This window comes from Diabrotica undecimpunctata, chromosome 2 (genome assembly GCF_040954645.1).
Source record: "Diabrotica undecimpunctata isolate CICGRU chromosome 2, icDiaUnde3, whole genome shotgun sequence".
NCBI lineage: Eukaryota > Metazoa > Arthropoda > Insecta > Coleoptera > Chrysomelidae > Diabrotica > Diabrotica undecimpunctata.
Genome location: NC_092804.1, coordinates 61,266,236 through 61,284,109, shown reverse-complemented (window position 1 = coordinate 61,284,109; position 17,874 = coordinate 61,266,236). Strand labels below are relative to the sequence as shown.

The window sequence follows — 17,874 nt, the reverse complement described above, 5'->3', positions numbered from 1 at the left end:
ACATAAATCCTGCATAATTTCAGAAAATTGAAGCCGGCGATCGGGATCGTCGTCGTTTAATTCCTGATGTAGTTGAATTTTGTAGGGATGGTATTTTTATTTTCTTAAAATACGTAATACCGATCGTTGGGAAACTCCAGCATATTTACCCATTTGTGTTGAACTACTGTGAGGATTGTCATGTAGATTTAATAAAATATCAAGTTTCACAGTCTTCAATTAATAAATTGTCAGAATTGTATTTTTTGGGAATGTTACAATATTATCGTTTTTGTGAATAAATAACCATATGGATACAGGCAAAATAATATTCTTTTACTTATAATAGTCTTAAATTTTAATACTTCATTTTTCAGGTTTAAATCTTGTTCATAACATTTTAATTCCTCTATTAAATATCGCTATCATGAAAAATTGTTTTGAATTTATTGTTAATAGTTTTATATCACTTAGATCTTTTTTAATGTTACTAATTAAAGAATCGCATACAACAAAAAATATTAACTTTTATTTTATATATTATTTTATATATTACCGTTTCTTCTTCTTTGTCTTAATTGTCAATAACAGTTCAAACAGTAAGAACAGTTTGTATGCAATCTATCAATGACTCATATATTAAAATTGCTGTGTTTAAGGATTCGTCTTTTTGTTGAAGAGTTTTGTTTGAAGCATTTATTCTCTCTAAAATCTTTCACGTATAGTAAGTAACAGTACATACTAAAATGTATCAAGGGTTTTATATAAAACAGCAGCTTCGGATCCTGTTAATCGTTTTTCATCTTTGTTTGAGGAAAAATTATGTAAACAATGTTTAATTTTTTAAAAATTTTCCTGTAAGGATTTCACGGCATCGGAACGAGCAGATCACCTGATATCACAAATAGGTTTAATAATCAAGTGTTTACTCTTACAAATTATTTGTAATGCATTTCACCTATGTGTAGAACTAAAAAAAATACGCACAATTTCTGAACGATATTGCAAAAAGTGGTCTTTTCTCTACAAATTTCGGTAGCAGCGTTTTATTTATTATGTGACATATTAAACTCTGTACCCAACAGTTAGTAATGTCTAAATCTAAATTATTTAAAAATTCTAAAATAACTTTCTCCATGGTAGAAATCCCAAAAATCTTTCTTTTATACCACTTGGAATTACATAGCGAATAATGACGGTTGGCTGATCTATGTCAAATATATCAGGTATTGAATCAATAATTAGAGTTTTGTAAAGTAAAATTTGGCTTCCTTTATTTCGTTTACTATGGTAAGTTATAAATTTTCCGATATAATATAAATAAATCCATTACATATTGTAGACGACAAATAGTTTATAGTACCCCTGCCGCAGTTTGCATATTTTTTCATGAGTTCCCGCAAAAATGGATCGAAATTGGTTAAATATTCCAAAGTACCTAAATAATTACCATTATTTTCACTTAATTTTTACCACGAAACTCAAAAGAATATGAAGAAATAAATTTGATTATCGCTATCACACCTTTAAGTACTTCCCTTCAATTTTTTTTCATTTATTATTTTTTTTGCAGTTCAATATGTCAATCAATGCGTCCAGTAATTTTAGATCTTAATATAAAAATTAAAATAGAGTTTAATGTGGTCAGTAGAGTTTTCATGCTCTGACAATTTTTTATGTACCTACATTTTTCCAAGCATTTGTCCCTTTTGCCATTAGCTTTGTTTGATTGGAAAATAATTTACAGACGTAACAGTATAAGTTATTGATTTCAGTATAAGCCAACCAATCTCTTTTAATTTTTTCCTGCTACTAATTTATGTTGAAGAACGAGGAAATAGTTAATTTTATTGTGATTTGTTTTGGACCTTCGGTGCATTGAATAGAAGATGATTCCAAATATTCATTTATTGAATATGATGGATTGTTTATATAATACTCCTGCATGGCTTTGTTAAGTATTCTGGCTATAATGCAATATCGTTTACAAAACTCTTAGTTTAATCATTATTTTGACTTTAAGCTTAAACTTATATTTTCTCCTTTTGTTTCAACTTTAAAATCGGAGTTGCTTGGTTTTTCCTGCTGGTCTTTTTGCAAAACAGTTTCGGACATAACTGCTGTTTATGGAGTTTGAGTCGGTGAAATTTGTGAAAATAATGATGATTGTTGTAATTGTTCTCCAATTCCGGTTAAAAATTTGTCCAACGATCTTTTGATTTGTTTTGCCACTTTATCTCGATCTGGTTTTAAATCTTGGTACTTAAGTCTTTATTGCACAATTTTTAATCAAAACCCACATAAGGTGCAATGCGCAATGTTCAGGAGACACTGATTTTAAGTAGCTACATTTGATTTTTTGTCGTGCGTGTCGTACGTCTCAGCAATAATTATGAATATTACGTTTTTTTATTAAATAAAAATTAAAATTAAAAACCTAATTTTTGGACTTTAAAAATTACGGGCCCTAGGCACGTGCCTAGGTTGCCTAGACCTTAGTCCGCCCCTGTATTTAATGATATTCATGTCATGTCATGGTATAGAATCCCATGTCAGAAAACCTTCGAGATAGAATTGTGGTAGAATTGACATATCCAGAAGTTTCATAGGTTTCCTAACCCTTCAATTAATTTCAAAATTATTATATAAACAAACCATACCAAAACACGCTTAGTTGTTATTCTCAATCAGAATTGTTTTAGCTCCTCTATAATTAAATTGACCACTTAACAAATAGCGTGTGGTACGATCTAATCACAAATACGACACATTACGACTTACTATGATTTTTTCTTTTTTTGACGCGTTGCTTCTAAGGATTTTGTTTTCTTACGAAATGTCCACATTGTGTAATTCACTAGTCACTATAAACAACTTCTTTAACATTTTTTAAATGACTAACGAAGACGGCAATTCTAGTTCTCGAAAGGCATCAAACATTAAAACTATAATTATATAAAATTATCACTGGCGTGCCTTGTTAAAAATCAAGAATTTATTGATTATAATAAGAAATAAAAAGTATGTATAAGAGCAGATACAGGACATCTGTAATTTATTGTTCATATACGAAAGGGATCTCATCATCATCCTCTTATGTTTTTGCATAGGGATATTTCTTCTCAAGTGATGATAATTGCAATTCGATTCCGTTTCTGCATATATCAAGGCTTTACTTGCTATTGTAGCTCTGTCGTCTGTTTATTTTTCATATGTTTTGGATCAAACAACTTTTATAGAACTGTGATTATGTAGGTACACTGGCAATAACAACTTAGTTTTTTAGCAAAAACTGTTAATTTTTGAGTTATGATTCATCAGTTATAGTCAAGTCATTCAAGTAGCCAAAGACTTATTATAAATACAGACTCTAAATTAAAATAGTAAATTTAGTAATTAATTTTGTAAAATAAAACTGCATAAATTAAAACAATAAAACAAAGATTTAAATGTATTTTTAAATTATGTTATGTTTACAAATTAGCATTTACAAATGGAAAGTTTGTAGTCAAACTTAATAAATAAACACTTCGATTCAGGCAGCTGAAGAATGCTGCAACAATAAATTTATTTCCGCTATTAATAATGACTAGTAGGGATTTATATTGTATCCGACAACGACTGTCGGATTCCCAAGCTCAGTGAATGGACTATATATGTTTAATATTTTTACAGCATCTATATTAGTTTTTTAAATAATTTGAATATACCATAATTCATCCTCAGCCTCAATATTTATACAATATATTACGTAGTGTTGGCTCTAGTATAGGTCCTTGCGATGTTCTGGCACTTTTTTTTATCCACGTTTGTCTGTCCGCCCGTCTCTCTGTCTTTGAACACAAGGACGTGTAGGAGTTCATCACTTTATAGCCCCCCATAAAATTATTAGACCCTCCGAGATATAGCAAACTGATCACCGGCATCCTTAGGAGATCAGTAAACTCATCACCGCAGATAGGTAAACTCATCACCAGCATGTTTACCCCAAGGCCTCTTACCTTTTACATTTCTTGTTTACTTGATAATCTGTTAAATTCCTAAATTATTTTAAACAAATTGTTTTAAAATTTAGCTGATATATTTATATCGGGTGTCTCTCGGTCAGTGGTCTATTAGACGTATCTGCCAATCTAAACTTATTTGAAATTTAAAAATTCAGCTGGATAGATTTCTAAAAGTGAAATCTTTAATGAATATATTTGTGAGAATTGTACTATTACCGGTTTAATCTGAAATAGTCCCCAACTCCGTTATTTTATTTGCATTTTTTACTTGGAATATTATTTTAAATTATCAAATCTGAGTTGTTTGCAACCATTTACCTGCCACGGGGTACAGGTAGGCCAGTGATCAGCTAGAAAATCTCTCCGGGTCTATTTTAAAATCCCTGCTTTTATTACAGTGATGAGTTCGTACTATATACGAGGGCATTTATGTTAATTGGAGATCAGTTTACGTGTAACCGAACATATCTCCTCCGTTATTAAATATATAGAATGACAAATGAGGTGTTGAATGGGAGCTTTTAACTGAAAGATGGCATTAAAGGTAAAAAATTTAACTTTGGACTTCCGGTTCCTGAAATGCAACCGTAAAGTCGCTAAATAGTACAAGCGGTATATTATTGGACGCGCATTAGCTAGACGAGAACAAATACCTATATACTTCCGGTTTTTACATCACTTACGGGTTAAAAGTCATGACCGGAAATTTACATAAAAAAAATGACGTAAATGTGAAAATTATTGAAATGTATCAATTGAGACAAAGTTACACAAAGAGTTCCAATATCGACTTCCGGTTTTACTTCTGGTTACGTTGGGTAAACATTTAAGACTTACGAAGTCCAATTGCTTGTTGTTTTCGTACTTTTAAGAGTTTCAGCTTTTAGATTTACCACGTCAACTCCATTATTACAAATATTTTATTGTAATTATTGTCTCTTATTAACGGCTACTTTTACTTGCTAATATAGTTTTTTTGGGTCAGATTATCCGACCCGAATAGATATACACACGTATATAGAAGCGCTCAAATAACACTAAATAGAATTAAAATGTACCATACTGACCAAATGGCCGGGAAAGAAATCATTATACTTAAATAAATAACGTCTTGGTTCATCTGGAGTAACGGTTAGTATTAAAATACTTGTCTGGAAAGTATGTAACTATGTAAAATATCCATTACTCATGTTCATATGTTCTCAAGTACTATAAAAATAGCTGAACAAAAAAACAAGAAAAAATCGATCTAGAAAAATGTGTCTAAATCTAGTCAAACATATTTTACATGTAAATGTTTGATGTAAGAGGAGAATTCAGACTACGTTACAAAAGATGTAGTTGATAGATAATTGCCAGAATATCTAAAATCCAAGTATTAAACCTTGAGTTTACATGTGATTAGCTACAAGTTATAATCAGATCCTCCGCCTCATTCCTTGCACCCTTGTCAGGGCATAGTTACACTTTAAATATTGTGAGCTTGCTGTCTCCATTGGCTACGATCCTGAGCCATATGTAGGGATTTTTCCACCAGAGTCTTCATTTGGTCTGCTCATCGTGTTGGAGATCTTCCTCCTGGTTTTCAGCCTTCTATTATCCTTTCCTTTTACTACCAATAGTTACCAATACCATGATTCTCGTTCTTCTACATATAGCCTCTCTTTTATATGAAGCTCTTCCAGAATTGACAAGTTGATTCTATGTTCTGTCCAGGACACGCGTATAATTCTTCTATAGACCCATATTTCGAAGGCTTCGATCTTACTCCTATCGATTTTTTTGTGAGTACATGTTTCAGCTTCGTATGTATCAATCTAATATATTCTAATATATTTTTCCCATCCACACCTTCTTTCCCTCCCCATCCTACCCAACAAAAATATGGAGAAAACCAGATGCAAAAAATCCGTAAGTTAAGGTGGAAGCTATCGTGCTAAAAACTGAATGGTTGCACGTCACGCGGCCGCTAACGATGCTCTTGGGACACCGGGCGAAATCCCATTGAATATTAGCCTTGTTCCTGTACGCGGGGCTCTACAGGAATCGACCAACGTTCCCCAGCTACTCGTGGGAATAAATATGAATACTCACCAACATGCTAGGCAAGCTCGGTGTTTAAATGCCAAAAACCCGACCACTGTAAACCAACCCTATTCAATGTGCGTCAAAAAGATAAACCTCAACATCGCCACATATAATGCTCGGTCACTCTCTACCGAAGAAAGATTCGAAGTAATGGAGGAAGAACTCTCAAAAGTGAACTGGGATATTGTAGGTATCAGCGAAGTTAGAAAAAAGGGAGAGAGTCTTACCTCACTCCCATCAGGTCATTTATTTTATTACAAAGGAGAAGAGGAATCGACAGTCGGAGGCGTCGGCTTCTTTATTCACAAAAGAATTGCTAACAGAATTGTGTCAATAAACCAAATCTCAACAAGAGTGGTCTACTTAAACATCAAAATAAACGCCAGATATATCCTAAAGTTCATTCAAGTGTACGCCCCTACTACAGGACATCCAGACGAAGAAGTCCAAATATTCTACGACCAAATATCCTGTACAATCAAGGAAAATCCTGGCCACTTCTTAATAATAGGTGGTGATTTCAACGCCAAAATAGGCACTAAGGAAGACCCTCTGAAATAATATTGGGAAATTTTGGAAGCGAAGGCAGAAATGATAGAGGCAAACAACTACTGACTTTCCTTTTGGAAAACAATCTCTATCAAATGAACAGCTTCTTTAAAAAGAAAAAACACAGAAGATGGACATGGGAAAGTCCTGATGGAAAAACAAGGAACGAAATCGACTATTTCTTAACAAACAAAAAAGAATTATTTAAAGACGTAAATGTGCTAAACCAGTTCAGTACAAGCAGTGATCATAGGTTAGTAAGAGCTAAAATAACGATATCAACCGAAAAAGAAAGACTCAAAATGATAAACAAGAAACAACCAAAGAAATGGACAAAACCAACTAACATTCAGGAGTTCGAAAAATATATTGGTAATTCATTGAAAGATACAACAACAGCAGACATCAATATATTGAACAAACAAATAGTCAACACAATGCAACAGGCTCAAACTAAATATGGTCCGACAAGCAAAAAAGATGAAAAACTGAGTCAATTCACGAAAACCCTTATAGAACTAAGGCGACAAATGAAAGGAGATAACACTACAAGCAAAGAAGCGATAAATCAAATAAATAAGACGATCACAAAGGCAATAAGAAAAGACATAAGAAACTACAATGTAGAAAAAACAAAACAGGCAATAGAGAAAAATAAGAACATGAAAGTTTTGAAGAGGAGCGTACAAAAGGGGAAAATAGAAATTAACAAACTGAGAAACAGCACTGGAGAAGAAACAACGAACAGAGATGAAATATTAAGAATAGTCGAAGAGTTCTACACAGAGTTATATAGATCAAGAAAAATAGATAACAATACGGAACCTCCAATTACACTAAAAACTGGGGTATTAAATCAAGGGTCAGATTTAATGCCCGATATAACAAAATCAGAAATCAAAGAAGCCCTGAAGAAAATGAAAAATAATCGAACCCCGGGTGAAGATGGAATAGTATCAGAAGCACTAAAAATTGGAGGGGATGTATTACTTGAAAAAATTAAACAACTTTTCAATATCTGCCTTCACAGCGCCAATATTCCAACAGACTGGAACAACGCTACTATGATTCTATTACACAAAGCAGGAGACAAAGCAAATTTAGAGAATTACAGACCGATTAGCCTCCTCAGCCATATATATAAGTTGTTTACGCGAATACTAGTTAAGAGAATGGAAAGAAAATTAGAGACTTATCAACCAAGGGAACAGGCAGGATTCCGAAAAAGTTACGGAACAAATGACCATCTACAACGTATAAAAACGCTAATAGAGAAAGCAGTGGAATACAATAAACCTCTAGTTCTAATATTTATCGATTTTCACAAAGCCTTTGACACAGTTGAGCTAAGCAAAATATTACAGGCGCTTAAAGAATGCAGGCTAGATTATAGATATACTAAATTATTATACAAAATATACCTGCAGGCAACAACCACTGTCAGATTACATACTAACAGTAATCGCATAAAAATAGAACGGGGGGTTAGACAAGGAGATCCAATGTCACCTAAACTTTTTAATACGGTGCTAGAACATGCTTTTAAGAATTTGGATTGGATGACAAAGGGAATAAAAATAGATGGAGAATTTTTAAACAACTTACGTTTCGCCGATGATATACTTATAATAGCTGAAGATCTAGGTATGGCAAGAGAGATGGTACAGGAACTCGTTGTGGCTACAGAAAGTGTAGGTTTAAATATAAATATCTCGAAAACAAAAATCATGACCAATTTGGTACCCAACCAGAACATCAGTATTGGTGGAAAAGAAATAGAACTCGTAGATAGATATAAATACCTGGGACATGAAATTATGATTGGCAGGGATAACCAGACTCATGAACTGAAGAGAAGAATCGGCCTTGGGTGGGCAGCATTTGGAAAACTGAGAGAAACTTTTAAAAGTGAGCTGCCCACATGCCTAAAGAGAAAGGTATTTGATCAGTGCGTCCTCCCAGTCTTGACGTACGGAGCAGAAACACTTACCTTAACAAAAGCAGCAGCTACCAAACTGAGAGTCACGCAGAGAAGAATGGAGCGGTCCATGTTAGGAATAACTCTGCGAGACAGAATAACCAACGAAGACATTAGGAGAAGAACCGGAGTGACTGACATCATCGAGAAGATAGCCAGACTAAAATGGAGATGGGCAGGACACATAGCCAGAATGACAGATGGGCGATGGACAAAGAGGTTATTGGAATGGAGGCCAAGGGAAGACAAGAGACGCGTCGGTCGACCACCTACAAGATGGACTGACAATTTAAGAAGACTCGATAAAAACTGGATGAGAGCGGCGCAAGATAGACGGGGTTGGAAACATGAGGAAGAGGCCTATGTTCAGCAGTGGACTCTTGAGGCTGGATGATGATGATGATGTATCAATGGGAAAAATAAGGGCACTAACCAAGCCAAGCTTAGTATTCCTTGTTATTGTTCGGATTTTCCATATTGTAATTAATTTAGCTGTTGCAGTTCGGACCTGATATCTGAGGAGCAATCACCATTGTTGGTTATCCGGGAGCCCAAGTGTACAAATCTGTCTACCACTTCGAAATTCGACACATATTGTATGTGCGATAGATTATTATTTGCTCTGTCTGCGATAATTGTTTTTGTTTTACCGGTTTTGATCTGAAGTCCGAATTCTTCCCTTATCCGGTTTAGGCTAGTAGTGATTCTTCCATCCCATTCGTCTAGTACTTTTCTCATTATATATTCAGAATATTTGTTGTATAATAATGGTGATAGTATGCAGCCGTTTAGTTCATTTCTTTGTTTTACACCCATCTGAATATATTCCGTATATTTTAACTTTGGCTGAGTTTTTATCATATAGATACAGTTCGTTGGGTTAACTCGCTTTTTTATTATCTATCCGGTAAATGTTCCCCTTGTTCCTTTACCTGGTACGAATTCGCATTGTTCTTTGGCTATCTCTGAAAGTAGAAAGTTCTTTAGCCGTTCGTTGATTATATGTAGCAGGATTTTGTTTGCATAAGGAATAAGGACAGTGGTTTTGTAATTACTGCATACGGATAGTAATCCTTTTTTATGGATAGGAATAAAGGTTGATTCGCATTACTTTTCATTCACGTGAAATCCATTTAACATTGCGTATATCCAGGATTACATCTACGCCAATCTCGCCCATTGCTTTTAGAGTCTGTTTTTTGTTTCTTACTTGGCTGAGGGCTCTCTAGTTCTGATCGTAAAATTATTGATTCTGCTTCTTCGATTGCACGTTTCTTGTGTTGTGAAACTGATAAATATTTTTATCTGAGTAATTCTGAGCAGTAATTTTTCCATGTATCTGCAGTGCTTTCTATGTCGGTTTTAACTTTTTCATAATGGTCTTGAATTGCTTAAAGTTGTAGCTTCAACTCTCGTGCCAAATATTTAACTTTTTTTTAAATAGTGTATGACTTTTATGGCAGTTTGCATATTGCTCCAGTTCTTGACACACGTTATTTATAAGGTTGCTTTTATCTCTGGTACATATACATTTTCTTGTTAACTCCTTCTTAGTTCCGCTATTTCTCGAGTGTTGCTTTTTGTTTTTCTGATATGTATTGCATAACTCTTCCTTTTTCCACTAAGTCTAAGGTTTTCCCTGAAATCCAATGTTTGTTTTTTTGTTTCTAAAATCACTTCTTCTTCTTTAAGTGCCGTCTTCCGATCGGAAGTTGGATATCATCATCACTAGCTATATCTACTGCTGCTCTGAAGAGTTCTATAGAACTGCATTTAAACCAATCCCTTAAATTCTTCAATCATGACACTCTCCTTCTTCCGATACTCCTTCCTCCTCTAATCTTTCCCTGTATTATCAGCCTTAGCAGTTCATATCGCTGTCCCCTCATTACGTGTCCCAGATATTGTAACTTTCTTATTTTTATTGTGTTTATTATTTCGCATTTTTTGCCCATTTCTCGCAATACTTCCGTGTTAGTTTTCTTCTGTGTCCATGCCATTCTAAGCATCCTCCTGTAACACCACATTTCAAAGGACTGTAATTTATTTATGTGTTCTTGCTTCAATGTCTAGCTTTCAAGTCCATATTGCAGTATCGAAAACACGTAGCATCTCAGTGCTCTTACTCTCAGTTCTAATCTAAGGTCTTTGTTGCAGAGAATTGTTTTTATTTTTACAAACGCATTTCTTGCTATTTCTATCCTTGCTCTTATTTCGTTTGTTTGATCATTATTGTCTGAAATCCAGGTTCCTAGGTATTTGTATTTATCAACCCTTTTTATCGGTACATTTCCCAAATGTATGTTTGTTGGTATATTTGTTTTCTTTGTAATTATCATATATTTGGTCTTTTTTATATTCATTTTTAGTGCATATTTTTCACAAAAACTGTTTGTTTTGTTTAGCAGTAATTGTAGTTGTTCACCAGAGCTTGCCATTATCACGGTGTCATCTGCATATCTTATGTTGTTAATAGATCTTCCGTTAATTATTATTCCTTCACTTTGAGATAGTAATACTTCTTCAAAAATGGCTTCACTAGATATATTAAATAATAATGGAGACATAATACATCCTTGCCTAACTCCTCTCCTGATTTCAATTTCAAAATCACTAAAATCACTTAAGTTAGACAAACTAAACGATTTGATAAATAAGTCAGTCAGCCTTTCGTTAACTTAAGTTCACGAAAGGCTAACTGACTTATTTATCAAATCGTTTAGTTGAAGTGTTGTCAAAAAAAAAATAACAGAAAAGTTAGTCAAAACAGCATTCAGTACTTCATGAATGACTTATAGATATACTGAAAATATATAAACTCGATGATGATATAGTGACCTTTTTAAAGCATATAAGGACAGAGTGGAAGACTAAAATCCACCTTTAAATACCCGTTGAACACAACATCGAAACTGAAGATATCCCAATTAACCGGAGCCTTTTTCAGGGGGCTCGTTGAGTCCTCTTTGGTTCTGTTTAGTGATGAACCCACTATCTCAGCTACTGAACTCCACTGACTCAGGTTTTAGCATCAAAAACAACAATACTGTTGTGACGAAGCTTAATTATCTGTTGTATATGGATGATTTGCTGCCACTCGAAACCACTTAGATCAGATGCTAAAAACTGTAGAAAATTTCTCAAATGATATCAATATGTATTTTGGACTAGACCAATGTCGTATACTAAACATAGTCAGAGGAAAGGTTCAGCCCGGAGGTTTCGATATGCAAGATGGCCAAAACATCGAGGCAATGGGTGAAAATGATATGTATAAATATCTCGGAATAAAGCAAGCGCGAAAAATTGACCATAAACAAATAAAAACTTAACTAACTTCAGAGTTTGTGCGAAGAGTAAGACAACTAAATCGGTCATATCTTAATAGTAAAAATTTGTTTAAAGCATTAAATACGTACGGTTGTTCCACGCTGAGCTACTCATTTGGTATTATAAAGTGGTAAAAAATGGATATAGGGGGTTTTCAGCGGAGAGTAAGAAAACTTCTCACAGAGGTGCAAAAACACCATCCACGTAGTGCAGTAAAGAGAAGAACATTACCGCGGTATCAAGGGGCAAGCGGATTTATGGACATAGGTGAGTAACTGGATAAACAAGTTGCTAATTTAAGAACTTATTTCCAGGTACAGGCTGAGACATCTACCTTACATGGAGCAATTTGCGCAGTAGATAATACAACGCCATTTAAACTGAGGGAACAGGAAATGCGTATACACCACCTGCCAAGAATCAGCCAAGAATATGTCGAGAATACAGCGTCGAACTATTGGTTGACATCAGAAAAGATGTTTCCCGAGACTGAGAGCTTTATACTTGTCATTCAGGGTCAGTTTATTCCAACTAAAAATTACCTGAAGTATATTGTTAAAGATCCTCAAGTCCAAAAGGACAAATGCCGATATAGATGCCGACCCCAAGAAACCATCCAACATCTTACCGGAGGCTGCCAGGCGTTTGTTCACCAATAACTAACTGACAAACTAGGACTTCTCCAAACCGATTATCTTCCTTATTATCAATATTTCCCTGACATAATGCTTGAAAATGACAACTACAAGCTATAATGGGACCGCACTGTGCTCACAGATTAACCAGTGGCACATAATAGACCGAATCTCATACTAGTTAATAAACTTACTAGGCAAACAACACTTATTGATGTGGCGATACCTAACACCAATAATTTGCGTGTTAAATACAACGAAAAGATCGCCAAGTACAGAGTTCTATAAATACAAATTAGGAGACAATAGAGAATGTAAAGTACCCAGACAGTACCTATTATTCTATCTACTGCAGGTGTTATTCCCAAAAACCTCTTAGAGAACATAAAACAGCTAGGTATAAATAAACACCTCTACAAGACCATGCAGAAACTGGACTCCTTGCGACGTCCAGATGTGTACGGAAATTTTTGGGAGATACTCCAGCATACCAAGTCACCTAGGGCTCGGTAACAGGAAAAGACTCCCACCAGTGCTCCTTTTGATACCCTAGGCTTCTGGGTTGAGTGAATTTTCCCCTTAGAGGGAGTGTGAGCCATATGGCTAAATCTGGGTAGTAATAATACATAATATTTAGTATATAATAGACAATAAAACGACATAAAAAGAATAGTCGAAACAAATTCGAAGTATATTGCTCCGGATAGAGATCGATGGCAGGAGTTGAAAGAGTCATATGCCCAAAAATAGACGAGGGAAGGCTAAAAAGAGACAATAAAACAAATTAAATAAAAAAAATTATATAACATAATACTTTTAAATATTAGACTATCTTGTTAGAAGATCTTGCTAGAAGATCTTGTTAAATCCACTTATACTTCGATACTTCATATGAAGTCATTTCTGGCAAAATACCTGACTCCATTCATTAATTTGGCACATGAACAACATTTAAAACAACCAATACACTCAGATCTATCCTTTCCAAAACCAAATCTAACAACACACAAGAGAGATCGAAGAACTGCATCTATAACCTACTTTGTGAATGCACCAATTTCTATGTCTGAGAAACTGCAAATCCACTAAATGTCAGGATAAACCAGCATGAAACATACATCAAAAACAAAGACTTCAACAGATCACAGATGTGTAAACAGGCCTGAAACAATGGACACAGAGTACAATTCAACGCTATTAAAGAAATATACATAAAAACAAGAAAAATCAAAGAAGCGGTCTTGATCCTACTCAATGAAGAAAAATATGTAACAAACCCATCAGCAGAATTTAGCAAGTTTTGGTTGTCAATACTGACAGAAGAAGTCAACAACAAGAATATACCAATAATAGTGGATTGAACTCTGAGACAGTCGTGTTTAACAATACCTAATATATGCAACACACAACGCACATACATAATACGTGAGCACTCTATCACACTCAAACAGTTGTCTGTTTAAAACACATATCTAACAATGCAGAACACTTAAAATAATCTAAAACTTTCTATAGGGCAAAAATCCAGCCTCATATCTTTTAAGACTAAGCATGCTGCTGCCTACAACACCACGGTCAAGTATGTCAATTTTCAATCTTTCAATGGACAGTGGAAGTGTGACGTCACAACTGTCAATTATTTTCCAAACAAAAGTTGAAATGCCCAATCTCAAGACTTTTTAATTTCTATAAAGTTAACAGTTTGCTTCCTCTGCTGCTTTTTCTTTTAAGTATAGTGTTTTTTACGATAATACCATCATAATTCAGTGTTCTATTTCTATGAAATATAGTTAAAAAGTTTAAATTAAAGACATTCTAATCTTACTTTATTGATACATGCATTTTATTGTTATTTTTATTCGCTCCGTGCGTGACTGACGCGACACCTACCGCCTTCATCTGACACTTTTGGACCTACCAATTTTCAGGTTAAACATATGACATATGTTTGACATTGTTTGATACATGCGAAATTGACAATTAATAATAATTAACTTTTTAATTATATTTTTTCAGTTTATGTACAAAATAGATGTAGTATTAAAAACTGGGTTTCTCAAAATTCATCATAATATATCTTTTTAACCCCAAACGGAAAAGAAAGGGAAAAATCTAGTACTGACAAATCAAGTTTTTCACGTGAAAGAGTATATAATTAAAAACAGTAATAGTAAAAGTTATGATATAAAAGCTAAAGTCATCAGGCACTCTGCAGTTAGCTTGAAGCCTTATACAATATCATTTAAGGTAAATTATTTAAATATTTCCTATTTTAATTGCATAAAAATGATGTTACGTGATATTTACTTTTTCATATTAATAGCACGGATCCATCTTTTTCTTTTCTCTAATTTATATGTAATCTTTGGGAACCTATAAAAACTACACTTACTATTTTTGCTATTATTAGCACAAAATTAAATACGCAATATGTATTTGCATACATTTTTGATAAAATTTATGCGTAAAAAGACTCCAATTTTGTCATATTTCGCCGCTACGCACGCTGGCATCGTTTCAAGGTACCCCTACCATGGTCACGCACGGAGCGAATAAAACAACATGCTTTATTATTTACACAACCTTGTAAAATTGTTGTAGTAACTATTAGAATACTTAGATATTGCAAAAAGCGGAAAGATTCTGTAAAAAAATGAAAAAATAACGAAAAATACAAATTATCCACACTAAACAAGGTTTGTTTGGAAAGTGAAACTGACAGATGTCAATGAAATCTACGTCATCACTTCCACGGTGAGAAATGACATAACTCCGTAAACAAATTTGGCGGTTATACATTCTTTTCAATAAAATTCTAAATAATCTTTTTTGAGAATGATTTCCGCAGTAGAAATCAAAACGTCAAAATTTTGTAATTCAAATAATTGTCATTACAATTAATTGCGGCTTAATCCCATACAAACATATCTCATATATAATATATGATTGAGGTGATATTTATTGCGAGGTACGCCGCTGAAAATTAAATCAGATTACATAAGAATCTCACAGAGGAAAATAATAGGAATGTACGCATGACTACAACATGGCAAAACTGTGTTTTCCACAATTATAAATGATAATGAATGCCTACAAGCATGCAACTTGATTTTATTGTAAATAGAGACAACATTGCGTTTCATTAATGTGATAGACAAAGATTCACGGTCAACGACTAATAGACTTTGTCCCTTTATTTAAATTATATTTTGTTAACAAACCAGATCGTATAAAAATCTATATCGTTTAGGTTTTGAACAATCATTTGATATATAATTAATCTAAATTACAACCAATTATAATTTTTTTCTCTGCTACCAAAGCCGATGAGTAAACATCGCAGAATCGTCTACAGACGTCTTCATAATGTATCTTATTAACTTAAATATTTAAAACAGTCATTTAAGTAATAAAAAAAAAACAATAAAATTATGAGTTTATACTAATTAACCAAGGTACATTATTTATAATTTTATAATTTTCATATTTATAATTGTGTAATTATTTATAATTTTCTTAGGAAATAATAAAATGCAACAAACCAGCTAAATATTTCTGTTTAATTAAGCGGCATAATAATATGTAATTTAATAAAGTATCAAAGTATCCTAGGAATCGCCTTGTTTACTTGTGCATCCAACATATCATTTAGCGACCATTTTTAGGTAATTGTACTCTGTTCATTACAGTTTGGAAACAATTGTGGTGTTTATATAAAATTTCCGCATTTAAACAAATCTCCAATTATGTTTTGTTTCATCCCGTATGTTTCCGTGGTAAAACAATTGATCTGTTTTCTTTGACCAGTTTTTTATAATTTTCATAACAAAACCTTTTCAGTTTTGCTTTTTGCAGAACAGTCTTTTTCTTAATTTTATTGATCATGAATGGAAAAATGCCATCAGTTTCGGAAGATTAATTATACTTTATTTGTTTACTGTGAACTTCCAGCTCATTACGAATGCAAATCTTCACTCATCTGCAAACAGCAGGTAAGGTGTTGAAAGTGAATCCCCATAAAGTTATTAGACCCTCCGAGATATAGTAAACCGGCATCCTTTGGAGATAGGTAAACTCATCACCAGCATTTTTGCCTTAAGGCGCTGGTTTCTAATGCGGAAGATTGTCTGTTATACCTGTTACACTTCTCGTTTATGTGGTAATTTATTAAATTTAGAAATTATTTTAAACAAATTGCTTTAAAATAGATATTAATATCAGGTTTCTTACGGTGTGGCCTATTAGACGTATCTGCTAATCTAAACGGTTTTGAGATATGAAAATTTATTTCATACGTTTTCGATGGTAAGCTTTATATTGAAAATATCTATTAGCATGTGCTGTTTCCGCTTATATCGAAAATAGGCTCTAACTTATTAACTAATTAGAAATCTACTTATAATGAGAGAATGAATCCAAATTCTTAAGTATCCATGTACTGTCAAAAATTTACAGCTGTAACCCGATTGCTAAATTAATTAAAAACAAGATGCAGCAGCTGGAAAACAAAACATTAGTCTTCGTGTGGGTACCATCACATATAGGCATTAAAGGAAACGAACTAGCTGATAAGAATGCTCGAGAAATAACAAATTCCCTAAATATCAGACCGATAATAAAACCATTAGCAGAAGATCTTAATCCGTACTTTAAACAAAAGTTGATATGTAATTGGACTAAATGTTGGGAAGAAAAATCCTCAAAGTTAAAAGAAATTAAACCAAATTTTGGACGATGGAGTAACCACGTCCCTAGCCGTTTCCTTCAGGTTGTATTAACCAGACTCCGATTAGGACACAGCAAAGTCACACATGAATATCTCATGAAGAAGGAACCTCAACCAAAATGTAGGAGTTGTGACGTGCCTTTAACAGTGAAACAAGTATGAACGGAGTGTCCCAAAAAGTGCTGAAAGACTAACTAATAAAATTCCATCAGTTATAAGAGATATTCTTAGTGATTGTACCAGTGAAAATATTGTGAAGTTTTTAAGAGACTGTAACATATTATTGTTTACATTAAATCCATCCGCTAATAACCAATATAGTTGATGCGGCTGCCATTAAATAATAAAAAAAAATTCTTAAGTATAGTTTGATGTATTTGTTTGATGCTTTAAGTACTACTTGATCAAACAGTATCCTGTGAAAACAACACAAACATTTAAAACTTGAAACATGGAACGGAATTTAAAATTGTTCGCCAATATGAAAATGAAGAAAACTATGAAAATTTGAAACATCACGAAATCTATGTGGGTAGGCAAAAGAAAATAAATATTATATATATATATATATATATATATATA

General features: G+C 33.4%; 1 protein-coding gene across 2 annotated transcripts in view; it reads right to left on the bottom strand.

The window, feature by feature from the left end:
• LOC140434625 (transient receptor potential channel pyrexia-like) overlaps nt 1-17,874 on the bottom strand; it is a 74,371-nt gene that overhangs the window by 29,210 nt on the left and 27,287 nt on the right. Inside the window, exon 1 of one of the 2 annotated variants that reach the window (XM_072523020.1) lies at nt 2,761-2,851. The exons of the other annotated variant lie outside the window; for it this stretch is intronic. Coding sequence (XP_072379121.1) covers nt 2,761-2,825 — 65 coding nt within the window. The 5' untranslated portion in view covers nt 2,826-2,851. Of the gene's footprint in view, nt 1-2,760; nt 2,852-17,874 lie in introns of those variants that run through there. 2 annotated transcript variants of the gene reach the window in all.